This window comes from Astyanax mexicanus, chromosome 1, assembly GCF_023375975.1.
Source record: "Astyanax mexicanus isolate ESR-SI-001 chromosome 1, AstMex3_surface, whole genome shotgun sequence".
NCBI classification, from domain to species: Eukaryota; Metazoa; Chordata; class Actinopteri; order Characiformes; family Acestrorhamphidae; genus Astyanax; species Astyanax mexicanus.
Window position 1 is genome coordinate 22,653,976 of NC_064408.1, and position 27,385 is coordinate 22,681,360.

At 36.2% G+C, this 27,385-nt stretch overlaps 2 protein-coding genes across 13 annotated transcripts in view; both read left to right on the forward strand.

Moving 5' to 3' along the window:
- The window catches only part of tnpo1 (transportin 1), a 31,213-nt gene extending 20,831 nt beyond the window's left edge, over window positions 1–10,382 (forward strand). The window contains exons 19-24 of one of the 2 annotated variants that reach the window (XM_007259621.3): window positions 1,106–1,201; window positions 4,095–4,170; window positions 6,008–6,107; window positions 6,445–6,519; window positions 6,680–6,819; window positions 6,942–10,382. In XM_007259621.3, the coding sequence (XP_007259683.3) occupies window positions 1,106–1,201; window positions 4,095–4,170; window positions 6,008–6,107; window positions 6,445–6,519; window positions 6,680–6,787 (455 nt within the window). In that variant the 3' untranslated portion in view covers window positions 6,788–6,819; window positions 6,942–10,382. Of the gene's footprint in view, window positions 1–1,105; window positions 1,202–4,094; window positions 4,171–6,007; window positions 6,108–6,444; window positions 6,520–6,679; window positions 6,820–6,941 lie in introns of those variants that run through there. The other variant, XR_455653.3, reaches the window with a different exon arrangement.
- A 2,884-nt stretch (window positions 10,383–13,266) lies between these two features.
- Window positions 13,267–27,385, forward strand: part of fcho2 (FCH and mu domain containing endocytic adaptor 2) — an 86,497-nt gene continuing 72,378 nt past the window's right edge. For 5 of the 11 annotated variants that reach the window (XM_049474937.1, XM_049474948.1, XM_049474959.1 and 2 more), the window contains exon 1: window positions 13,268–13,553. In XM_049474937.1, coding sequence (XP_049330894.1) covers window positions 13,521–13,553 — 33 coding nt within the window. In that variant the 5' untranslated portion in view covers window positions 13,268–13,520. Of the gene's footprint in view, window positions 13,554–27,385 lie in introns of all 11 variants that reach the window. The other 6 variants (XM_049474897.1, XM_049474907.1, XM_049474914.1 and 3 more) reach the window with 3 other exon arrangements.

Below are 27,385 nucleotides of genomic sequence, written 5' to 3' on the forward strand. Positions count from 1 at the left end.
TTTATGGAACAATTAGGAACAAAGTTACAGCTCTGTTTGCATGCAGCATTCAGTTTTCCCTGTTTGCATGTGTCATGGATTTGCAGATTGTTGATTGTTTACTGTCCAAGTTGTCTGATTGTTTGACAGTGTTAGATCTTGTTTTGCCAGCAGTAAGCAAGCTGTTGGCGAAGGTTGGTAGATGGAACTTTTACATAATAACTTGTAATGTTGAAAGGGTATTTTTTTCTGTTTAACAGAGGTAGTTGAGCCTGATTGCAGGCATGTACAGGGGTTGGAAAATGAAACTGAATTACCTGTCATTTTGGTTTGGGAGGTTTCCTGGCTAAATTGGGCCAGCCTGGTGGCCAATCTTCATTAACTGCACATTGCACCAGTAAGAGCAGAGTGTGAAGATTCAGTTAGCAGAGTAAGAGCACAGTTTTGCTCAAAATATAAAACATTATGGGTGACATACCAGAGTTCAAAAGAGGACAAATTGTTGGTGCACATCTTGCTGGCGCATCTGTGACCAAGACAGCAAGTCTTTGTGATGTATCAAGAGCCACGGTATCCAGGGTAATGTCAGCATACCACCAAGAAGGACCAACCACATCCAACAGGATTAACTGTGGATGCAAGACGAAGCTCTCTAAGAGGGATGTTCGGGTGCTAACCTGGATTGTATCCAAAAAAACATAAAACCTGGTTAACATAAAACTCTCCTGTTTCCACCAGAACTGTCCGTCGGGAAAATAAATTATTGTGGTCTAAAACCAGGTGTTTTAGTTTCATTGTCCATCCCCTGTATGCTTTGAAACTTAGTGAAAAATATTTGCTTTAGTGACAGAGTTTTCATAAGGAGTTGTTTCTGCTTGTTTCAGTAATTATATGGTGCCATATTTCAGCACTGGGAACATAAACATGTTTATATATAAACATCATTATACTGACTCATCTGTGCTTTCTGTCTTCTGTGTTAGTCACAGTATACACTTATACACCATAAAACTCAGCAATATATAAGCTATATAATATAATTTTGATTTTACATGTATTTTTATTGACAGTGGGTCAATATCAGTGGGGCTATAAGACACACCTAAAGTGATTTCTCTGTTTGCAGGCTCTGAGATGCAGCCCTATGTGTCCATGGTCTTACACCAACTGATAGAGATCATTAACAGACCCAACACACCCAAGACTCTGCTGGAGAATACAGGTATCACTGGGAGGTGCTAGAGAAGGCTGCCTCCTATTGAGGAAGCTTCTCAACCCAACCCCCACTTTTCAACTCTGCAGTGGCTATCTCCATACTTAATCACAGGGCTGGACTTTATAAGTTTTGCTGATGTTTAAGTTGACCTGGAAAAGGGATTCAAAATAGCATTAATTCTGAGGGTTTATGTTTAAGAAAACATATTAGCAAAAATATGAAATGCTTTTCTTTCTATTCACATAGCAAACCTTGTAACAGTCCAACCTGTTGTTGACTGAATTAGACCAGTTGTTGGAACTACTGATGGAAAATGTCCTTTTTTGGGCTAAATGTAGCTAAAAGACATTACTAATGAAGTTATTTAGTAAGCTAGGATCGAAATGTGCATCCTTGAGTTTTAAATTGTGTAACAAACTTGAAAACAAGGGATGATATGAATGTTTCTGAAATCTGAATATTTGGAGGCAAAATATCCTGTTCAGACCTAAACATTTTAGTGGTGTTGAGATAAATGTATAGCACCTGCATTTTGCAAATTTTGTCCCATTTATTCTCCACTTAATTAGGAATTCCTCTGATATATATACATCTAAATTCCTACCGTGATTTATAATAAGGCTAAAGTGCAACCCCCCCCTAACTAACTTCCCCAGAAACTAGGGTACTTGTAGATGTGTTCCTGTTTGTCAGTTTGTTTCTGTTGTTTTAGTTACTGTTTTTTTATTCAATGTGAATGCATATCTGCCAATAGATGTTGAATGTTGTTTAGTTAAGGATGGCTTATGTTTGATGCAGGATAGCTAATCTAACCTCTATTTAATTAATTAAACACACTGTCCCTCCACAAACTTCCTAGATCAAGGTTCAGCTTATTTAGTTATTGTTATACAGTCTTAGTCATTTACACAATGTAATTCAGGGACAAGTGTGGCTTTTTCCTTTTTTATTTCACTCTACTGTGGGAAAGGCTTCACATGCGTTCAAGGAAGCTTGTATAGCTTTTGACTTGCCAAGCTGAGGATGCTGCTAACATGGTTAATATGTCATGGAAAAACTGGAAAAGTCATGGAATTTGAAAATGGCAATGGAAATTTGCGCTATGAATATTAGTGTTTTGGTTTTAAAAAATGTTTTAATGTTTGAATAAATTCATCAATTCACTTTGAGTTAGCCACCTGTCTGCGTGGGTCCTATTCTGACTGGATTTTCAGCTTAACTATAATTAACTATAATTAAATTCGCTCAGAGAGAGAAATATGATGATTTAATGCTGTCTGGCCTCATTCAGACTAATATAAGGCATAAACACAATGACCCGAACTGCACAATGTCTGTACTGATGCTTTAAAGATTATATGGTCATGAAAATTTGCCGCAAAGTCATGTAAAATTACTGGAAATTTATTGGTTAAAAAGTGTATGAACCCTGTGCCAACTTTTGACCACTTCTTTATAATTTATTCTAAATGTTTATTGCTATTCAGTGAAATCAACATCTAATCAAATCAAAACGGGCACCCTGGTCAAATTCCTTGTTTCTTTTCTAAGTGGAAATTTAGTTCATATCCCCTTTAAAGAATACACTTCTAAAGATAAAAAAATATTTTTTTTAATCTTCTGATTATTGTAATAATATTAAGAATACTGCAAAAAAGTAATTCTTTGTTCCCAAATAATCAATTGGTTTAAAATAAATGTCATATTCAAAGTTGTATCTTACTAAGAGTATGGAACCTTTTTTAATAAGCCTTAAATACACTCGAATATTTCCCTTCCCTAGTTGGACTTGGACGTTTATTACCAAGCTGTTTCCATGAGGTAACACTTGATAATTAATTTATATACTTCTCTCCTATGACGTGGTCTAGGGCAGGGCTAATACATGTAATAAACATGAAGGTGTCTTCTGTAGTGTGTAATGTATTTGGCCACATTCCCAGGCTGGTGGGTTTTACACACGGCACTTAGTTGGGCATTCACGCTTGGCAGTGCTGCAGGGCTGACACACCTCTTAGTAAGTGTGTGAAGCCTTTGTTCTCACAGATTTGTTTTTTATCCAGGCAGAAAAGTTGACTAAAAATAATGATATGTGCTATTTCATGCTAAACCCTTTTTTAAATATATTTTTTGTAGTTTCGGATGCCACAGATTAGCCTATCCTGCACTGAACTGTTCTCTAATGAGCCAATCATCTGCTTTTTGCATGTCTCATTGGACTGTTCATAAATGCCTGTCTTTTAATGAGAATGTTGCATAGTTTTGTGTCTCTTAAACTCAGGTTCTCCTCCTCTGTGCCTCTTAAAAGATCCTGGTGGAATCTAGTCCTCTCCATGTAGTTTGCTTGATGTAATGTTTTTTCTTAGAAAAAAAAAAAGACCACAGAAAGAAAAGACATTTCTGTTCTATTTTAAAGACTTCTTGTGAGTTTAAGGGAGAAAATCTCAGAAAACAATTTAAACTTTAAACAATTTTTAAAAGGCATTTTTTTTTCTTTTCTTTTTAATATGTATTTACATAGAATTTAGAACAAAACCATAAAACAACATTAATAAAATACTAATAACCAAATAATTGGAAACACAAATTAAAATGTTCTCTTTTCTGAGAAAGCTGAGAAAGCAGAGACTGCATTGTTTTCTAAGACGTCTCCCTTAAACGTGATGTTTCTTTCTAGAGTGTCATATTTTACATTTTTAGCCCGTAGTCTGGGGCTGTGAAGAGCACTAGTGAAATCTTGTGTTTATTCTCATACACAGATTCTGTTGAGTTCTGTTTCTGAGTTGTCTGTTTGTTTGTTTGTTTGTTTTTTCTTTTTTTTGTTTTCTCCTCCTCCCTTCCATTCGCTCATGTCTTGGTTGGCGTTTGGTGCTGTATAACCGTGATTGCGTTACCTTAGCAATAACAATTGGTCGTCTTGGTTACGTTTGTCCTCAAGAGGTGGCACCCATGCTACAGCAGTTTATAAGACCCTGGTGTGTATTATTCAATCTTTTATTTCATTCATTATCTCTCTCTCTTCTCTTCCTATCTTCTCTTTACTCTCTCCATTCTCTTTCTCTCTCACACACACACATGCTCTCTGACTCGTCCCAGTGCTCTTAAAAAGCCTCCTGTCCGCCTCCATCCTCAATCACAGTAAAATAAAGCACCTCAGAGCTGCCAAGCACATTTTACTCTATTACTAGGGGTAATATCGTATCATAGATGGGTCAGTAGCAATACAATGTTTCTATTGTGTCCACAGCATAGCTTTTTCAGTTCCTACAAACATATATAAATATTTTTAAGATTACTCTATAACAAATGTATAGGAATGTAAACCTTCAATTTAAAGTATTTTTTATGTGGATTTTGAGCTTTTGGTCCACCTTTTGATTGGATGTGATCATAATAGAAAATCTAAAAAAAAAAAAAAAAAAAAAATTATAATATTAATAATGATAAGTCATTAAGCTGGAGAAATATTATTGTCTAATGTAAAGTCGAATACATAATAATAAAATAATTTAAAGTCATTTAAAATAAGGCACAATATTTTAATAATGGCCCAGATAATATTGTTAATGTTTAAAACGCATAAAAAAATTGTGATACTGGTGATATTTGTGTAATTATTCTGCACACAATATTGTTGTAGAATGTTAAATTGCATTATTTTTATGTTATTATTTATTTTTTTACATAAATTTTATACACAAAATCAAAGTTTTGGTAAGTTACTGTTGGTTACAAAGCAGAATGTTATACTATATAAATAACAATATCAATAGTATATTCTAGAAATGTAATAAAATATTCCTCAGTGTATCATATCAGCAAAAATAACATTTATTGCAAAAGTATCCTGAAATATTGTGATCTTTTATATCATATGGCAATCCTTTATCTCTAAAAAAAAAAAAGCTGGACTGTAGGAGTCGGTTCAAGAGATTTGGGATGAGGCATCTATTTTCCTGTCCTTTTCTGTCCCTCTCTCCCTCTTTTTCTTCCCTCTGTCACTCTCTTTTCGCTTTCTCTGTCTCTTTTCTGTTCTGTACGATCAGTCAATATCATTACCTACCATGTGACTAACCCTGTCCTTCTAGGTCTTGTTGTTTAATTTGCCTCAGTAGCACCTTCATGTATTCCGTATTGATTTATTTTAGTTTTTATTCTGTTGCTGTCTTTTATTGTTGCTAACGAATATCTGAATGCATGGGATAACGTCACATGCTTGCCTATTTATAGAAAAAACCCTGAGAAATGTAAAGTATCAGAGAAAGAAAGAAAACCTACTAGGTGTACAGCCCTTTAGCTGCACCAAACAATCCCTGAAAAGCCTCTCCAAAAGACTCTCGTAGTAAAAACAGAAATTGGCAGCATACAAGGTGCTTTTACATTTTTTTCAGAGAAACCTATTCTTATGTTGTGAATGTAAGCTCAGTGACGTTCAGGTAAAAAGGTTTTTAAGGGAGACATCAAGATACCAACACAGTGCTAGCTACACATCTGTGCTCTTTCATAACAGACCATGTATAACAAATGAATGTAGCAGTTTTGCTTAGCCAAGTTAATTAGTACAGTTTAAAACAAAGGATAGAGAACATCTATGAATGGATAAGCAAGAAATAAACAGTGCACTCTGTTAGAGATTTAGGCTAGATAATAATGTGCTGAATTTGAAGCTAAAGTAAACAGTGCTTGAATATAAATTATGATGCTAAGGTGCTCTGAGGTGGTAGCCATGGCATTAAACTCAGTATGCATTTTCCAGTTGCAGAGTAATGGCATGGCTTTGTTATTTGAAAACCGACTTTTCTCCTTCATTAGGTGCACCTCGCTGCGCAATATAAGAGACAATGAAGAGAAAGACTCTGCCTTCAGGGGAATCTGCACCATGATCACTGTCAACCCTGGAGGTGTGGTGCAGGTGAGATGATTATAGTACGATTTTTCACGTTATGAGGAAAGCTGGGAATACGAGCACTTACAGCATGTGTGTCAATACATATAATAAAGCATGGGATACTGAACAGGTCAGACTCATCATGGTAAATGCTTAATTATGGCTTTTATTTTTCTTATTATTTTTCTTATTTTATTTTAGAATTATTTATGATTCGCACAACTTGATAAAGTCCCCTCCACCTGTATTGGCCATCGCACATAAAGTAAATACCAGTCAGACCTAGGTGGTCCTAGAGAAAAATTCAGAGAGAAAGAAAATCTACAAAATTGTCTCTTTACTATTATCCTCCTTTTTCTAGGACTTTATATTTTTCTGTGATGCTGTTGCATCATGGGTGAACCCTAAAGAGGATCTACGAGACATGTTCTATAAGGTAAACTCAGAATGCACTAAAGTAGTAACTATAAAAGTGTATGATGTATTGTTGTTCAGTGTCTCTGTATCTTAGAACTAATTTATTACTTTTCAGTGAAACGTTTTTTTATCCTGTGTGTTTGCGTGTTGGATTTTTATTTATGTTTGCTTTTTGTTAGATCCTACATGGGTTTAAGAACCAGGTGGGAGAAGAGAATTGGAGGCGTTTCTCAGATCAGTTCCCCCTCCCTCTTAAGGAGCGGCTTACAGCCTTCTATGGAGTCTAATCACTCCTAGAGAAACTGGCCCGATATAAGAGGTACTAAAAGTGTATTTATTAATTAAGTTAATGTTGAATATGTGTTGTATGTACATTGAATTGAAATCTTTACTTAACCAGCATTTCAACAGAACCCCACTATGTTCTTTTCTTTTCATTAGGTGATCATGGAAAATAATGGGAGCCTCAAATCCCCAGGGAACATGTTGCCCTTTATAGGGGGAGGGTGGTCTGGCTGGGACAGGGTATCTGGACCCCTAAGTCCCTCTAGATGGGGTGGGAGGGTGGAGTTTGCTGCGGCTCAGCTCAAGAACTACAACATCAAGAAAGAGAAAACCTTTAAAAGCCCAGCTAACTAAACTAGAGAGGAAAACATTTTCAGAAACAACTTGTACTGTTAGAGCTCATTTTTCTTTTTATTTTGTTCATCTTAAACCTAGACAGGATATTAAGGGGATAAACAACATAAGTCACTGTAACAGGGCTTGACTGAATTTAGGAAAATGCCAGAAGACAATTCTGTACACTGAAAAACTATACCAAAACTGGATCCACCCACTCAGCACTGGGTTAACGCGTTCAGTACTGGATCAGGTGGACGTTAGAAGCTAGGAACAGGACTACGCATGAGATGTTACAAGGTAAAATGTCACTGCCTGAAAGTGCAGTGCAGTCAGTGGTTTTGTTTTCTTTACACTGCACAGCAGTAGATGGATAAACTGATGAAGTTGATGCTGAGTTTAAAGGTATGCTGTCTGATTAGATTACTGTTTCATGATGTAACTGTAGAAATGTGAGGGTCCACAAACCATTTGTAACAAGTACAGAAGTGCTTTTTGTTTGTGATTTTTAAAAAAGTGATTTGTCTTAAACCGTTCTTTACTTTACGCATGCATAAGGTGAAGGAGCAGGTGAAGGACATACTGAGGTACATCAGAGCACAGTGACTTACTGCATCTGTTTAGCGCTTTAAATTGTTATTTTATTTTTTTTTTTTTAGATATTTTTTCCCTCATGTGAATTTGTGACCATGGTCTCTGATATCAATTACGAGGTTTTTCCTGAACTAATCACTGATCTATCAACACTGAACCCAAGAATTGTTCTTGTTTGGCATTTTCTCAGTGGCTCCTCTTTTTGGCTTAGTTTACCAAAAGCATGATTTTGCAAATGCTTGTATTGACATTTTTGACTGACTAGAATAAGATGGGTACTTAAGTGTTTGATTCATGCATGTTGGTGGCCCTTTAAGCAGTTTTCTGTTGCTACTTCCCCTGTTCCCCTCTTACTTGACATTTTACTGCAGTGTCATCTGTATTTTTGCTTTGTTTGATTATTTTAATGAGTGTCAACTCCCGTTTGAAGTAAACAAGAAAACTGAAAATTGTCCTGTATTAAAAATCAATTTTTGTTTGTCTGTGTCTTGCATACAATGTTGCAAGTCTTAAAATTGCCTGAATGTATCCCTAGGCATAAAGAAAGCATTTGGGAAGATTTGGCTAGAACAGAGGCCTTTAACTCTAGACCTTGAATCCAGTTTCTTTTGCTTGACGGCAATGTTAAAAAAGCATTATAATAGAATGTGCTTTTTTGGGTCCTGGTCTCCCCCTGCAGCTGGGAAGCGTAGGGTTGTTTGTTCTTTTAATAGTGCTTTGTGCTACTACTAAAAAACATGCTTTACACATGCATTTCTGGAAATAAATAAATGAAATAAATGTGGTTGGCCTGAGGCAGTAAAGTAATATTAAAGATTTAGCACTTATGACTCAGGTTATGCAGATTTACACCGTTCTCTAAAGCACTGTCCTGCCCAGTTACCCAGAAATACAGGAATACAATTTCAGTTGTGCCAAGCCTGATGTAGCAATGAGAGCAGCCTTACTCTCCCTCTTACAGGTCAGCTAACAGCTGATTTTAAGGTAAAATACTATTTAAAGCTGCTTTAAATAAATAATGGTGGTCACTGATTGACCATCTAGTTTCATCTAGGTTACTTAATATAAATTTGATAAAAATCCAGGAATGGAAACTGTATTCAAAGTCCAGATTTGAAGGCAGCTGGAACATGGCTTCTGAAGATCACTTTAGGCAGAGATATTAACTGTAATAGCTCTGCAGGTCAGAGCAATCAGCAGCAGTACTTCTTATTTTGGCAATCTTCTGCACTTGGAAGACTGTATAAAAAGCAAGAATGATTTATGTTTAGTATTAGCTACTAAAAGATGTTTCTACAAACCAAATGTATATTTTCTGAAATATAAGCAAAACTTTTACCCCGTTCAATTATAAACAAAGTGCGTTAGAAAAAAGGTGTTTTAGAAACACATTAATAGTTCATCATGTTTAAAATTGCTAATGAAGGTGACCGGTTTTATGTGCCATCTGAAGAAAAAAACACCACGGGATATGATCAGGCTTTTTCGACTTATTTGATGTGATTTAAGATGTTTGTTTGGTAGGATTGTTTAAGATTGTTAAAAGTCTGTCTGTCACATTCCAGCAAAGAGTATGAAAGGCTTGGCTTTATTCAGTGCTGGTGCTTCGATCCCACTGAAAAATGACAATGTTGAAAAAACTGAATGCTGTTAGTGTGTTGTCTTAAATATACGAACGCTGCTATGTGATGTTTTCTACTTGAATATTTTATGTTGTAGAATCCTCAGGAGGCATGTTTACCATTTGTATTTTGTTTCAGTTTTGTTTAATTGTTTTAATATATGCCTTTTTTCCAGCCCATCCCCCAACTCTGAGTAACACTGCAAACTGCTCTCACTGATCAGTAGAGATTGATTGTTATGAGAGAGATGGTAGATTGAGTATCATTGTAAACACTCCATCTATCAGCTGAGAATCTGCAGCACTAAATCCATCAGGCATTGACTAATTTTCCACTATTTGCCAATGGAAAGTTTTACAGTTTATTGGGGGGGTAAAAAAGGAAATTAAAGAAAGAAACAGGCACACGTTAACAATAGGTGAGCACGTGTTGGAAGCTTTGTCCACTTTAACGTAAAGCAATTCAGAGCTGTTTTAGTGAAATAACAGGGTGGTAGAGAAACTGGCACAATAGTATGTGAATAGTAGCAACTTGTGCTAATGAAATTTAAGTGCAGTATTTACTGTGATGCCTTGCAATTAGACTTGATACCTGTGGGGGAATCTGTTCTGCTAGGAGACAGAGATTGCACAATATTAAATACTTACGATATTATTACTTTTTTTGTTTTTGTAAGTACTATTTAAAATGTGTCACTTTAGCACTGCACCAACTACTGTATTATGCTCTGTTAGGGGAGATAATAGTTAAGGAATAATGTAATAACCATGTAAATCCTTTTTGCTCATTAGCTCCCATTGCTCTTATATGAGAATTGTTTTTTTTTTTTAGTTTTTATTTCGTCTTTGGCAAGCTGCTCAATTTCAGAGATGGAAATATCGAAGGTAATAATTTTTTTGGGGGCCACCAAATATTTTGGATCATGCAAATAATCTATATTGTAGTAATTTTGTAATGACGTTTGTATGACCTTGTGATGGATGTGAGTTTGTATCACTGCTTGGATCTGTACATTGTTGAAAATAAACCGTTTTCATAAACTGTTCTTCTCGTTTCTGTTGCATTTGGCTTCTGGTTTCTGGTTAAAGTGGTAAGATCATTTGACTGCATTTCACACACATTTTACTTTAGTGATTAATATTAACCTGGCTAGTGTATTTTACTACTACAGAATTTTCACATGAGTAGTATGAAGTCTGAAATGAACTAAGGATGTTTTCAGGGTAGATAGAGAAAGAAAGAAAGCCTACTTTCAACATTGTGACCAACATAAATTCATCTTTAGTCTTCAGCTCTGGCAAAACACAAGATTGCTTAAAGTAGCTAAACCTGACAATTCTATTGTAAAAAGTTTTTTTTCCTTTTTAGCTCAGTACCAAATTTTTGTGTTAATGTAAGATCACGGTGGTAAATTTGCACTAGATTCATGTAATTGTATAATAGCCTTATAAATCATCACACAACAAAACCTAAATAACATTAAAGCATATAAATAGTTAAACAATGACAAATTAAGAAAATTCAAGTACATCAAAATGTGTGTATATGTATGTGTATATTATTATTATTTTTTGTATTGAGCTGTAAATAATTGTAAGAATATGGTTTGGATAAATCTAAAATCCATGGGGAACTAGATGACTAGACAAATGCACTAACAAAAATATAACTATAACAGTGAAATGTGTTTTAGCCAGTTGCACAAGGACTCCTAACACCTCTAACACACTAACTACTTCTAACCTCATTTCCTTCTTCCCCTCCTTCACTCCTCTATCCCCTTATTTCCCTTTGACCTCCTTTAGGCCCTGTCTAAAGATGTTTTTACCTTTAACTTCTATTACTTTTGTACTTCACTATTGTAAGTGGCTTTGGACAAAAGCGTCTGCCAAAATGTAATGTAGTGATTCAATAATTGCTCCATACTGTTCTGGAACTGGTTCCAGAGTATTGGTGCTTTTCAGCAAACCAGTCCACATTTGCACCGGTTTTACTAAAACTGATGAGAAGTCACAGAATCGTCAAAAAAAAGGAGCTGCACAACAGCTCTCAGTTTGTGGTGAAGAACCCACTGTAACCTAGTTTAGTTTACTTCCAGTTGGAAACTTTTAAGTTTCCAGAACCCATTTCTGTTGATGGAAATGCACCAAACGCTTCATTCCTGGGGGAGAACCAGCATAAAAAAGGACATGATTTTGTTGTTAAGATGTTGCGTTATCCTTATATTTGTGACATTTAATGGACTTAAAATGCCAATATTATTTTTTAAAAGGTAATAAGTGCTTTGTTTTTTTGCCATTATATTATCTATATTATATGTTCTTAAAATGACAATAATATTTATCGAAACGATTTCTTTGACGATATATTGTTTACTGTGACAGGCCTAACTATGATTAATTGAAATGGTTTTCTTTAAAAGGAAATAATGGCATAACAAAGCAATAAGGGTGGGCGATATTGCCCTAAAATATCACGATATATCATGATATTTTTGTGATAACGATACTCTTGGCAATATGCCAACACACTGAATTAAGAATACACTCATGCAACTAAATGAATTCAATTTTATTACTGCATATGACATGATATGGCACACCCCAACTGAGATATAAAAAAATATAAACAGAATGTCATGATACTAATAATGTACTCCAGATATTTCCATATATCCAGGACTGAAGTGAAATGGATGATACTGGACAGATATAATCTGTCTCTAGTATATATATAATAGGACATGAGAACAGTGTGAATTTTTATTTTGCTAAAAACAGCAAAAAGGGGTACCCTGATGTGATAATTAGGGGTGGGTGATATTATATTTTAGGGTATAATATCATTCACGATATATTTAAAATGTTGGCAATAGTAATGCGCACAATACGATATAGAACACCCCTACAAAGCAGTTATATCATCTATACTATACAGTTCTGGAAAAAAAAAATAAGAGACCACTTAAAAATGATGAGTTTCTTTGACTTTACCAAATTGAAAACCTCAGGAATATAAATCAAGAGGAAGATGATCACAAAACATCAAACCAAGCTGAACTGCTTGAATTTCTGCACCAGGAGAGGCATAAAGTTATCCAAAAGCAGTGTGTAAGACTGATGGAGGGGAACATGCCAAGATGCATGAAAACTTTGATTAAAAACCAGGGTTATTCCCCCAAATTATTTCTGGACGCTAAAAACTTTATGAATATGCATTTTTGCATTATTTGAGGTCTGAAAGCTCTGCATCTTTTTTGTTATTTCAGTCATTTCTCATTTTCTGCAAATAAATGCTCTAAATGACAATATTTTTATTTGGAATTTGGGAGAAATGTTGTCTGTAGTTTATAGAATAAAACAACAATGTTTATTTTACTCAAACATAAACCTATCAATAGCAAAATCAGAGAAACTGATTCAGAAACTGAAGTGGTCTCTTAATTTTTTCCAGAGCTGTATGGTCTTAAAATGACTATAAAATTGCTTATTGCAATGATTTCTTCTACGATATATCATACACAAAACAATTGTTATCGTGACAGGCCTAACTATGATTCCAGTATTAAATGGGTTTCTTTAAAAGGAAATAAAGGCGTAATAAAACAATATCATCTGTATTATATGGTCTTAAAATGACAATATTGCATATCACAATTATTTATTTGATGATATATTGTTTATAAAAAAATGTGACAGGAATAACTATGATTAATTAAATTTGTTTTCTTTAAATATGCTCTTTAAAAGATATTGACGATAATATTGTTTATCACAAAAATCAATTCGCCATATTGATATATCGTCCACAAAATATTGTGATCGTGGCAGACCTAATCACACAGGCTGTGGTGTTGTTCCTCAGTCTGGCCGCTGGTGTCGCTGTTTCTCCTGCAGTAATGCACTACAGTACAGCACCCGGCGAGCGCTGTGTGCTGCTGACTGAGGCCGCGGCCGGACTCGGGAGAGCAGCAGACAAGTGCCGGCGGTGCAGAAGGAGGAGGAGGAGTCTTGGAATCAGAGGGGGAAACGAGCAGACACGAAAGAGGGAGGAAAAAAAGAGAAAAATCCGCAGACAAAACAAAACCGTGAGAAGGACGGCGGACTGAGCGCGTCTGATATCACAGAAACCTAATTAAAAGTACGAGGGAAGATTGGCAGTGGAGAGAAGGGAGGACACCAAGATGATAGCGCCTTATTTCCTGGAGAGTTTCTGGGTAAGTGAGCGTGTTTTTATTATGATTCGCTTTATTATTATGTTTGCTGTGTGTTGGTTCGCCGGCTCCAAACACAGCTGGCTTAGCTTAGTTAGCCGGAGCTAGTTGTAGAAAGAGAGAGGCCGGCACTGTGTGTGTTTGGAGGCTAGTCAGTTAACCTAAGTAGCAACCCGGTGTGTGGGCGCTTTACTGCAGAAAGCTTACCGGGGAAGCCTGCTCGGGGAGGGGGACAGCGCGGTGAAGCCGCTGCCCCGCTCCCCCTGCTGCTCATCCGGCCAGTGGCAGCTCCGCCAGGCCGGGGATTGGGCCGCCTCGGAGAACCAACGACCAACACCAGTAACCAACTACAATCCACCACCGCGTCTTCTGATTGGCTGTCGGCCTATGTCCTGGAATGTTAATGACGCTGTTCTGAACGCTGATTGGCTGTTGCAGTTGTCAATCGCGTGTTGTCAGTTTTTTTGCCCATTTTCTTCCGTGGTGAAGTTTGAGTGAGAGGCCAGCACTGGCTGTAATGTTAACCTAGCCAGACTGGAGCAGCTAATTAAACTGTGATTTATGCTGGACATAGTTAGTTTTCAGTAATTCCAGTCCACACACATACACTGCAGCTTCTTAGGTTTATAAAAATGCTCTTTTACAGGCCAAATATGTGACAGTGGAACTGTAGTAGTTGCTCTGACTGGGGGCGTTGCAGTCAGTCAGATAGATAGATATTAACCAGTCTTACCAGCACCATGAAGTAGCTATAACTAACTAACGTCCAGATGTTTATAACCAGCAAGCTAGTGTTAGGTTAGTTAACCTACTATTGTGAGCTACACATATATAAGTACATATTGTCACTGCCTGATAAAAGCTTTATATCTCCACGTTTAGCTGATATTTTGTACACAGTAAACAGAACAGTTACACTTCACTATGAAAGTCTATCTTTGCTAGCTTGCCGTCCACTAACACACAAGCTTATTAGAAAAGTAAATACTGAAATAAGTTAACCCAACCTATCCTTACGTTTCTGTGGACAAAGATCGTTGCATAAGTGCACTGTGTGCATTAATTATATAATTACCTAGAAAGGCACCGTTGTGGGAATTCTGGGCTGATTTAATGTAAGGTTAACCTAGCTAATTAGCTTTAGCTTAGCTAATTAAACTTTGCTTTGTTTTGGACACTAATACTGTACCTTCTTAGGTTTATATAAATGCAGTTTAACAGAAACAATATATGACCGTAGAAGTGTAGTAGTAGCTCTGACTGGAGAAGTTCCTGTGAGATACGCACAGATGTTTATAGCCAACAAGCTAGCGTCAGGTTAGTTAACCTAATGTTGTGGCTCACACACGTTAGTACATATGGTCACTGCCTTGCTAAAACCTTATATCTCCACGTTTAGCTGATATTTTCACTTGTGAACCTGGTAGCTAGTTGGTCTTTACATACCCAGTGTTTATTGTCCTGTGCACATAAAAAACAGGATTGTTATACTTCACTATGAAATTCTAACTTTGCTAACTTGTCGCCTACTAACACACAGGTGACTGAGACTGACTTAAGTTAGGTCTGACAGAAATATGTAGTTTCATTAGCTAACCTGTTAACCTAACATTGCTGTGGGCAAATAACATTGTCATAACTAGAGATGCACTGTTGTGGGATTTTTGGGCTGATATGATGTTAACGTTAGTTAACATTATCTTAGCTAATTAACTGTGAATTCTGTTGGACAGAACAGGTTTCAGTAATTCTAGTTCACAGACCAACACTGTACCTTCTTAGGTTTATAAAAATGCTGTCTTACAAACCAAATATGTGACAGTAGAAGTGTAGTAGATAGCTAGCTCTTGGCTGTGGACATTCCTCTTAGATATTACTAGACTTCATCACCCTGAAGCAACATCCAGATGTTAATAGACAGCTAACATAGCTAGGATATATAACTACATAACCTAGGTTAGTTAATCTACTGTTGTTGCCCACATGTGTTAGTACATGCCACTGCCCAGGAAAAGCTTATATCTCAAGACTATGAAAGTCTTACTTTGTTAGTTGTCCACTAGCACACAAGCTACAAGTAACAAAACTAACATAAATTAAAGACTATAGACAATATTAAACTATTTTAGATATATAATTGAAACAAAAGATTTAAGTTAAAGAACAATAGACATGTACAAGTTGCAAACAACCAGGAATCCTAATTAGCCATCAGAAGAACATATTCATAAAATACACTGTACAATAATGACATAACCCAGGTTAACAGATAATTCTGCCAGGTTTCAGCTACCTCAGCTGATATCTAGATGTATATAGCTTTGTACTGTTGTTTGTATTAGTAGCTAGCTAAATATCATCGCTGTCCTGCATCACACTTCATCTCCATGTTTCACAACCTGGTAGTTGTTCTTTATATTCCGTCAATATAAATGCTGAGCCGGTGTTTGTTGCAAAGGTGTTTGCTAAGGTGTTCCCTTGGTATAGTTCTTGGTTAATCAATTTAGTTTTTTTGGGGAGCCGAACCTGAGAGTTATCGGGATACAGACTGGAAAGGCTGCCAGTCCAGTTCTGTCCACATGCATTTGGTTAATTAGTTGAGTCTAAGAACTGTTGGATAAAAGGTGGGATGTTTATACGTTTGGCTAATACAGCTGTGTCCACAAACTTTTGGCTAAAATGTGGGATGGTTTGTCCAAGAGCTCCTCCTTCAATGACGGGCAGTACTGAAGACCAATGAAGAGAAAGTTGACTGTGCATGTTCTCTGGACTGATGTGTTCCAGAGCTGAACGATTAAACATTATCTTCATTGAGCCATTTAAAATGTATGGGTGAATTTTAGTGTGTTCCTATGGGAGTGTTTTGGCCACAATAGATTTGTTTAAGCACTTACTGTATTAACATTAAAGCACTTATCCAAAAGCTGTATACAAGCATGCTATTCCAGATTATAACAGACATACCTGAGTTAGAAAAAAGTTCAAATCACAAAAATTGCAACCTGAGTTCAGGATACAAGCAGGTAAAAGAAAAAGAAGGCTTGCCTGCTGCAGTCACACCTGTTTCTTATGGCTCTAACTATGACCGGACCAATGGAAGTGTTATAAACTGTTTTTTAACGAATTAAAAGATAATTTATAAAATATTTTTTTTTTTGCAGAAGGTTGTTGTTTTAAAGATACAAAGTGTGTGCTTGACAATGACCACATGCAGCCGTCTTTAGTTCTCAACCAAAACAAGTGTAGCACTCTCACTACGCACATCAGCAGCACTGTTTCCCCTTTTTCCTCTCTAGGGAAATGGTTTCATAAGCAGCTTGTTTGCCAGAACATAATATTGTCATGGTTGGAGGAAAGTAACCGTGTTGTGGTGCTTTTTAACAGCTGTGTTTATAGTAAAAAGAAGTGCTAATTTCTCTCTGACTTTCTTTCGTTTTGGTAGTGGTAGTCGTCTACATTAAGCACTCCAGTCAGATGGACAGTGCTGTGCATGCACTTGCAGTACAGTTGCAATGACTTGGTTTTATATTTCATATTAGGTGGTGTGTGATGACGTCTTGGCTTGTGTCTGTGTAAATGCAGCAGATGTTGGCCATGTGTTTGAGGAAGTGAGAGGCATTAGCAAGGTTTCATAGCTCAAGCTGTTCACAGTCTGTTATGTATTCGCCTCAGAAGAGCTCTCCTGCTTTCTTGTAATAGTGTCTGGCAGTATAATCAGCTACTGGAATAATGAATATAGAAAAGTGTATATTTTGCAGTAGTATACAAGAAGTGTGCTTTGCAGAATAAAGAGAAGGATTTGAATCTATTTCAGCTTGTCGAGACTGTCAAGCCTACCTAAGAATGAATTTTCTGTATAATTCAATCACTGAGATTTTTACTAAATGAGGAGTACTCTAAACTTCATGTGAAATGATGCATTATAGAGAAACTGACAGTAATACAGACATGTGCTACCTAAAAAAAAAAGTCAGTAAACCTTCACATATCTTCTGACTCTTTGTATGTAATTTTTAGGAATGCACGTTTAGCCTGAAAATGGCAAAATAACAGTGTTTAGTTAAATAAGTAAAAGGTAAATCGTTTATACATACATACATACATACATACATTTAACTGAGCTATAGTATTTGTTGTTTATCTAAAAACTGATTCCTATTCTTTGTATAAATTCAGGTTAGCTAGCTACATTCAACTTGGGTATCGTAATTAGAATGGCAGTGCTGAGGTAAATGTATGATCTAAGTTGCACTGCTAGGATATATGATTAGCATAACATTGCTTTGTGGCTCTATAGGTTATAGTGTATATTGCATATTATTTTGGTCATGTTTTAAGATGCTGGTAGGCATTTTGGTGTTATTGGTCATTCTGGTTTATAGGGGTGCACCACAATAAAAATGTTCAACCAAAAACAAACTAAAATCAAATAATGAATGCAGGTTTTTTCACTTTTTTCATTATTGCATAAAGGATATAGCCTGGGTGTAATTTTGTCTTGCATTTCAGTGAAAGTGGTGGTATTCAGAATAAAATTTTTTGTATCTTTTATCTTATTTTGCCATTTTGTGGTTAAATAATTTAACCAAAATTATTACTGGTGGCTCCATCGTGACAAGCCAGGCCAAGCTGGTTGCCCACTATGACCAACAAGACCAAACTGGTGGATCAGCATGAACTACAGCATAATTCACCAGTAGGGATGCACTGAATATTTTGTCAAATAATTTTATTTGACAAAATATTCAGTGCACCAGTTTGGTCTTGTTCGTCATAGTGGGCAACCAGCTTGGCCTGGCTTGTCATGATGGAGAAGTTTGACCAGCTTGGGGTCTGTTTTTTTTTTGTTTGTTTGTTTATTTTTTTCCAGCAGGGATGCTGTTTAGCATTTGCCTTTCTTCTTGTTTAAGTTGAGTACAGATTTCAGGATTAATGTGTGTGATGCCGACCATGTTATTACACATGATTTAAAAGGTATATTGCTAATAGCTTTCAGCAAGCTAGTTTGAACCTTCTTGAATTCTGTCCCAAGTCACAATCATTGTGAACAATTCTGACTCCTTAAATGTCTATAGAACATCTTATTTTGCATCAGCTCACTTTAAATGACCATATTAGCTTAGGTGGAAAACTGTATCCTTAAAATTTCACCTTTTAAAGGCAGTGCTAAGCAGAGCGTGGCCGTCAGTGTTGTCACTTGTTGAACTAGGCCATAGGATTGCCTCATTGTTTGGCATGCCTTTCGCTGATGTTCGGATCCAGTGATCGTTGAATAACAGTCAAGACTGTGAGAAACAATGAGATGGGGAAAGCCAGATATGTGGGGTTTGGAGACCAGTGGTCCTCAATCAGCTCTTTGTGTGGAGGGACTCAGCAGTAGGACAGCGACGGCTATGATCAGCTGTGTGCTTGTAATGCAGAACACACACATGAATACGTACACGAGCTCAGTCTTCCCAGTCTTTCCCACACACTCGCTTTAATTCTTCCTCCTGGTGGCTTTCAAACACCTGCCTTAAGACCCTTATAGAAGATGTTTTGTACTGATAACTGAAATGTTTCTTTTGCTGGAGACATAGGCCTATTATCAGACCGCACACCCTAATACTGAATATTACATCAAAGTACTAAGCTACAGTTCTAATGGTGCCATTACTATTTTTAACATACAGTTATAATTCAATATTTATACTGTAATATAAAATGGTTCAGTACCAGTAATCACATGAAGTGTTTTAATCTTATACAGCACTGCATCCTCGTAGCAACCTTTTGGACTCCTTTTGGGTCATAGAGGGTGACATAGAAGGCACTTAATGGCACTGTTTTCTATTTGAAGAGCAGAAGAGCAACTGTAGTTGGACACTAATTAAGACACATTGTCAAATTATTCATGTTTTAGAGGCAAATCCTAATAATGTATTACAAGAGGGGGCACCCTTATAGGGAATCAATCATTTTTTTTCCCTACATGAATGCAGCCAGTAGGATGTTTTGGCTCTTTTTTGCCACTCTAAAGGGCACTTTAGGGCATAGAGTCACTAGGGTAGGGGCGGTTCCCCCCCCTTGACCCCCTCCCCTGTCCTGATTGATTGGTCTCCATATTTATACTATATATCTCTGCAGAGGAGACATTATTACATTACATTACATTACATTACATTACATTACATTATTACATTACATTTGGCAGACGCTTTTGTCCAAAGCGACTTACAATAGTTGAGTACAATGTAAAATAAGTTTAAAGGTAAAACATCTTTGGATAGGGATAAAAGGAGGACAAAGGGGAATAATAGGATAGAGGAGTGAAGGAGAGGAAGAAGGAAATGAGGATAATGAATAAATGTATGTGCAGTGTGCACATACATACCATTTCAAGGACCGATCTGTTCACATTGCAGACACATACAGTTCACTTATATCAATGAGTGTGAACTGTCAGGATGGCAAAATCTGATCTGAGCAAAACATCTGAATTGATTAATAAGGCTTGTAATGTGAACATGACTTGCATGTTGTTTTGAGCTACATTCACACAGCAGGTGAAAGTGGATCAAATCTGATTTACTTTGGTCGTCCAAGGTGTCTTTTTAATATGACCTGCATTTGACCTTAGTGTGAACAGGTCACATTGCTGAACTGACCTGCATGTGCAAAACAACAATACTCCATTCATTAGTACCCTTCAGAACTCGTTGGTAGATAAACAGAACAAAGCTGTTGGAGAACAGGTTACAGAACCTTCGTTTATTTAATTTACGTGCTGTGAAATAGAAATCTTGCAAAGGTATACAAATAAAAGACTGGATAAAGATGCTCAATGTGAGAAAATGAAATGCTACTTATTGTGTATATACATATGAGCTGACTGGCTGGGACTCTTATATTGTGCAACATCTCACATGTCTGAGAATTACATCATCTATGCTGCTGTCTACATGTGGTGTAATTTGTGGTGTAAGTGAATCAGTAAAGAAACCAGTGATTCTCAACCCAGTTTCTGGATCAAGACCGGTTTAAAACTATTGTTTGTAGATTGTTGTAGATTGTTGTAGTCATTTGTCCTGTTTGTTCTGCACTAGTCAGAAGCCTACTGGTATCCTTAATTTCAGTCTGGAGCCCTTAAAGTCAAATGTTTCCAATAGGAGAATAGCTTTTGAAGCTTTGTATGGAAGTTATCCAGTTTCTTGAGAACTCCTTCCTTAGTGAAAGTGAGTTTGGAGGATCTGCGTGAGTGTGTGTTTATCATTATCTTCCTTTGGAGCTTGCATTTGCTTGGTCAGCACATCATGCAGGAGCGTGAGTGTGAGCAAGAGTGTGTGTGTGTCTGTGTGTGTTGTATGGGTGTAACAATACACATGGCTTATGATTAGATATGATTCATGCAAAATATTGTAATGAAGTTAATATAATCACAATATTTAAACCACTTGATAGAAAAAAAATTGATTCCTGTATCTATGTTGTATAATCTACCAATGACAAACAAGCTGGGAGTTGTTGGGGGCGTGGCTTGTGCACATGTTGTGGCATGGATATGATGAATGGATTGTTGTTTAGTCAGTGCTGGGTGTGTACAAATTTCTCCTCACTGTCTTTACTGTCCTGTGAAGACTTTCTATTCAAAGATGGAGCATTGCTGTGAGGATTTGATTGCTTTTGAAGACAAGAGCATTAGTGTGGTCAGGAAAAGGTCACTTTAATAAGGGTAATATGATTATTTAAACATGTTTTTGCTATTTCGATATGTCAGTGTGTGATATACACTACATACACTACAGGCTTTGGCTTTTAACTGTTCAGATGGATATGTGATTTATATATCACATTGATCAAAATATAGAAGAAATATATCATGATAGAAACTATATAAAGCGTGCAAATATATTGATGTTTAATCTTAGCGTGATGCATTTTCTTATCATTCCGACACTATGCTTTAATAAGCATTTAAAGTACATCATCAGTGCTTAAAGAACACTGACCCAGCTGTACATTTCTTTACAGATTCTGTAAAAAAAAAATGATTAATGGATGTTGTGCAGCAAAAAAAAAAAAAAAACAACACTGTACTCTGCCTCTGTTAATGCTTTTTGTCTGTGTCAAAATACGACAAATACTGTGTGTTGTCTTTTAAATGTGCAATACTTATGTATATAACATATCACCCAGCACTACCAGTGTGTTATTAAGTACATCAAGTGCAATTGCGTTTATTTTGTTTATATTAATATCAAAAAATATTTTTTGTATCAACCAAAAATTTAGAAATATATTGTGATATCAGTTTTGGCCTTGTCGTCCAGCTCTAAGCACAAATTAAAGAATTATTATTTTTAAAAATATATTATAATATATATATATATATATATATATATATATATATATATATATATATATATATATATATATATATATATATATATATATATATATATATATATATATATATTGTCTGTAGATTAATGCTAGTTGTAGTGTCCTACATAAGAAAATCCAAGTTTTCTGTTCATGTAGGATGAAAAATGCTGATCACGCAGGCCTGCCGTGATCTCGCTGTGTAAGACTCATCTCATCCTCCAATGTCTGTTTTTCTCTGTATCACTGACTCACTCCACTCATACCTGGGTCACACTACAGAGAAGACTGAGTGAGAGTGTCTCTGAAATGAACCCTGCCTTCTGCTCACCACAACAAAAGAACGCGTGTAGGAAACCTTATTTCCTCGTTCCCCACAGTCAAAGACATGACACCACACCACACCACACCATGGCATCACACCGCAAGCCATTTCCTGCTGCGCTGAGGGCTTTCACCTTCACAGAGTCTCAGATTCTCTTGTATGCTCTGGGTGGGCCTTTAGCTGTTATGTCAATAGTAAAAAGATCCCTTTGCTTTGGCAGGGTTGTATTCCATTGCAGATGACGTAATGTAATGTAACATGATCCAGTGGATTATTGTATTAAAGGAATATAATCAGATTAATTCCCATTATTATTGCTTTTGCTTCTTTAAAGTGATATTACCAAATCAAAACAAAAGAAAATCTAAGAAAGTCTAATACATGTCTAATACACACTCTAGGATTCTATAAGTAATGCGATATATATATATATATATATATATATATATATATATATATATATATATATATATATATATATATATATATATTTATTTTATTTTTTTTATTTTTTTTTTTTTTTTTTTTGGATGAAGACCCTAGGATTGGAACAATTAATTTTGTGTTCCAAAATTTGTATTTTAATTTTTTTCCATTTTTTTTCCCATTTTCTCCCCAATTTACAAGGCCAATTACCCAACCCACTCATTAGGACTCCCCCTCTCACTAGTGATCTCCCAACACCAGGAGAGTGAAGACTAGCACATGGCTTCTCCGATACTTGTGAAGTCAGCCACCACCTCTTCTGGAACATTGCTGAGTAGCATCACAGAGCACTCGGAGGAAAGCACAGCAACTCAGTTCTGATACATCAGCTCACAGACACCTTGTGCTGAGCAACATCACCCTTTGGAGTGATGTGGGGAGAGAGTGCCATCTACCCACCCAGAGAGCAAGGCCAATTGTGCTCTCTCCTGGCTCCGGTAGCTGATGTTGTAAACAATGTTGATGTTTGGCAAATTCAAATGAAAATTGAAATTGAATTTTTTTCATTCTGATTTGGAACATTCAATATGTTCTATTAAAATCTAATACATATCTGATTTGTAACAGTGTGACACTGTTTGAATGGTCTAATCGGAATTCATGCATCGTTTACAGCAAAGGGAAAAGGTTGTGAAAATAGCGATAACTGAACGTGAGGAAACTTCAGTGGATAGGAAAACGAGGTACCGAAATTCTAAAATATCTGGACTGATGTGTTTGCTGCGGTTGATTGGTGTTCCTAATGAAATGGCTGAACGCAGTTACAGATCACAGCTGCAGTGTCAAAGAAAAAATAAAATGAAAAACATATCCGTATCTGAATGTGTCCTTTTCACAGCGAGGTTTGAGTTAAGTCTCTGAGTAAGCCCAGCTGCAGCCTGAACTTGGTCATATCTACTGTGATTCTGACATTATAATAAATTACAGTGTGCCACAATATGCTTTCCATGCTTATTGTGTATATGGTCAATACTCAGTCAGACTGACCAACCATGTTTCTTTACAAATGAAGCTTGTGCCAGTCTTACTGGATTAAGTGCAGTGAAATGTGTAAAATATTGAATAAACAAAGACACACAGTGTCACTAATGAAAAGCACCATTAGTTATTTGAATTCTATTGGTGCATTCTTGTGGAGTATCTTCAAATGTTGTGAAATATTTGTCACACACCACATAAGGCTTATTTATCCTTATTTACATAAAAAAGGAGTACATAACAATTTTAAACATTGTAACCATCAGAAGTTCTATGATTTTAGGTTTGCAGTGATACGAGTTAAAGTTTCTCTCAACAACAACCCTGTTGTGACGGTGGACTTACTATGAAGTGGCAGTGCTTTAAACTGCTTAAAAATGAGCCTAAAGATGTTTAAGGAAGGTAAAAAACTTCTAACATAGGCCCATGCTAGACAATGTTCAACACTGACTGCACTTTTAAAGTGTTCCAGACAGCTATGAATCATTAACATATCTCAGTCTGCTTTAGGGATGCTTTGGATGCTTTGTTAACGGATTATTGCTCGTTTTAACTAGTTACATAACATTATGGAAATGAAGAGTTTAGCAATGTTCTGACTGGCTGCAGCTGTAACTGACTGATTTTTCTCAATGTCTCATCTTTTATTCTATTAGGATCTAGACTAGTTTCAGACCATAATGGAGAAAGTGCTCTCTGCTAAAAACCAGTGCCAGGCCACACACCAGACACTCTGTGATTGAATAAGCTTGTCTTTATTTATTGTTCGTCAGCGGAGGAAATGTAGAGGGAAGGGGTGAGAGCATGTGCCACAATAACCAATAAAAACAGCTATAGAAATTACAACTATCTAAACTTAAAACAGTAAAAATCCCTCAGGAAACAAAAAAAAAGAAGAGACAATACAAAAGACACTCAGCCCCTCGTTCCCCCAAAGATTTATGAGTTTGACAAAGCTAATCAAGCTAAAGCTAACAGAACTGAATTGATGAGTGCTGGGTTGGTTCTGGACAGAATGTTCCTTCAGGAAGAAAGAGAGAAAAGCTCTGAACATCTCTTTCACTTTCTGTAGCCTTTTTTTTTTAGGTGTCAAATTTTGCATTCCCACTAGAACCTTCTTCTTGTTCACATGAGTTTTGCAGGAATGTGAGTGTAACCAGTTACCCTCATTCATTTTATTTCTGTTTGGAAATAAGGGGAAATTTACAGTTACAGTAGATACATGAATCACCAGTGTCCCCTGTTGTGCCCATACTGCTACGTGATGTGTATGTGGGTGTTCATATTGTATGCAACAATATCACCAACATTTTTGACATGATAAACTAAATTGATATCGTGAAAATACCCTGAAATATTGTAATATGTCTTATTATTTTACGGCCATATTGCCAACCACTATATTACACCTCTATAGTGTAATTTAGTATTTAGTAAGTATTTATTGAGCTACACTTACAGAATTAATGTGTAACGCATGTGGAAAAACAACATGAGAGATGTTTCAGGTTGGAGTTTTAGAGGTTATTAATGGTGTCCTGAAATAATTTGTACCATACGGCTCAAATATTTGCACAGTTTCTGCAGATTTTGTGGTGGGGTGGGATTGTTGATAGCATGTCAAATATCATTCCACACATTTTTAACCAGGGATAGGTTTGGTGATGCTTCTGGCTAGGGCATAGCATCTGTGTCTTAAAGGCAAGCCCTTACGATGGCAGCAGTATGTGGCCGAGCATTGTCCTTACTTAAGAAATATTACTTAATTTAAATCATTTATTGTTCCTCTCAAGCCTAAAAAAATGAGTTATGATTAAATAAAACCAGAGACTTTCAGAACAATTTTAACTTTAACAGTTAATTATATGAACTTCAATTATCAGCTTGACCGTCAGTTGAATTTACTAAATGATGCTGACATAATGCTGTGCTTTGAGAGGCTGTAATTGAGGCCCTTTGTCATTGTTGTGTGTAAAGGTAGGGCATATGCCTGGCAGATGTCCTGAACAGAGGCAGTCCTCATCCCTTAGAAGGGGCTCTCGTTCAAAAGGTCATCTGAGTGTCTCTGATTTGCTGTGAATAGGATGCTGCTGAGCTTTGACCCTTTTATTGTTGGTGATTTTATAAACAGTTTGCAGATGCTGTCAGAAACTAACTTGACCTCTGTTGAGCCTCTCTGTGGGAAGTTTATTAAGCCTTGTTAATCTGTTCAGCTAAGAATCCATTTCAGTGTTGGATATGAAGTTTTAAACTTTTAGCATAGCTTAAGATAATAACTTGATTTAAAAAAAAAAAAAAAACGCTCCCTGTGTTGGATGTCACCTTGGCTTTCACCTCACCCACTTACAACATTTTGAACACTCCCTGATTTAGAGTCCTCAATGTATCCAGATATTAAACTTGAGATATTTGTTGGGGCTTGCAATGAATTCGCTGAATCACTTTGAGTTTTTAGATTGCGTTATTCAACTGTTCATATGCAGCCCAAAGTGAACATTGATTTACCACTGACCTGAGGCTCCAAAATCTGTCTGCGATCCTGGTATAATACAGCGCTACAGAGATTTTGTGCTCTTGCTCACGTGCTCCCTTACAGTAAGCTAGTGGAATTTGTTCTTTGAGCCTAAATGACACAACCTACACATGCATTTCTGGACAAGCTGAAAGAGAGTTGCTTAACGTAAAAGAAGCACATGGACTGAGACAATAGAGTAATTTTACCAGATTGCCTGCTTCATCAGAAATAACTCCTGCAGTTAGTGGCATTCCAAAACCAGAGTAGCAACATTTTGCTATTCTCCCTATAATGAGTCAGTGGAGCATTGCAAAGATTTTGAAGCTGCTATCTTAATGTGAAAATGCTAAACAGTGCTACCTTAAGACAAGTGCATCAATGAAATGTAATTAACAGATGCACTGAAATAAAAAAAAAATCACTGAAACTAAACCTGAACAAAATGAAACATGGCTGAACCTGCTGTTGTTGCAGGTTTTTATTAAATTTGCCACTTTCTTTTACCATTAAATAATTTAAAAAGCCTAAATGCAAAAACAATTACAAAACTAAAAATAGTTACAAAATAGTAATTAAATGCTTAGCATTTTAAATATTGCAGCAGACTAATTAATAAAGCAAAATACATTTATTTTTAGCAGTACAATTTTAGTCGCACATTTAGGGAGCTAGCTAACTAGCTAGCTAGCAGTATCATATATGTCAGAAATCTAGCCCAATACTGCTATTTCAGTCATAAATGTACCTTAGTACTACCATTCTAATCATAAATTCACCTAAACTGCTAAGCTGTGCATTCACCTAGCTTGCTAAATAGCTAGCTGCCTTAGCAGTTTTATTTTCATCATAAATGTACTTAAGCAGTGCAGTTGTAGTCATAAATGTACCTCAGCTCTGTTACTTAAGTTACATGCAGCTAGCTAACTTGGAATTTCCACAGAGAAATCCATTCAGTCTTTGGGTAAACAAACAGGCTAGCTGGCTAAGTTAGCTTAGCTTACCTCTGCTGCGTCTGCCACTTAGAAAAGTGTACAGTAAATGCTGCAATATGACTTGAATATAAAAATAAATTAGCAATTGTTGGGTATAAATTATTTCCAGCAAATAAATAGTCTTTTAAGGTTTTTATTTCTTGTACATATATATTTAATGCATCTCTAAATATGAGTA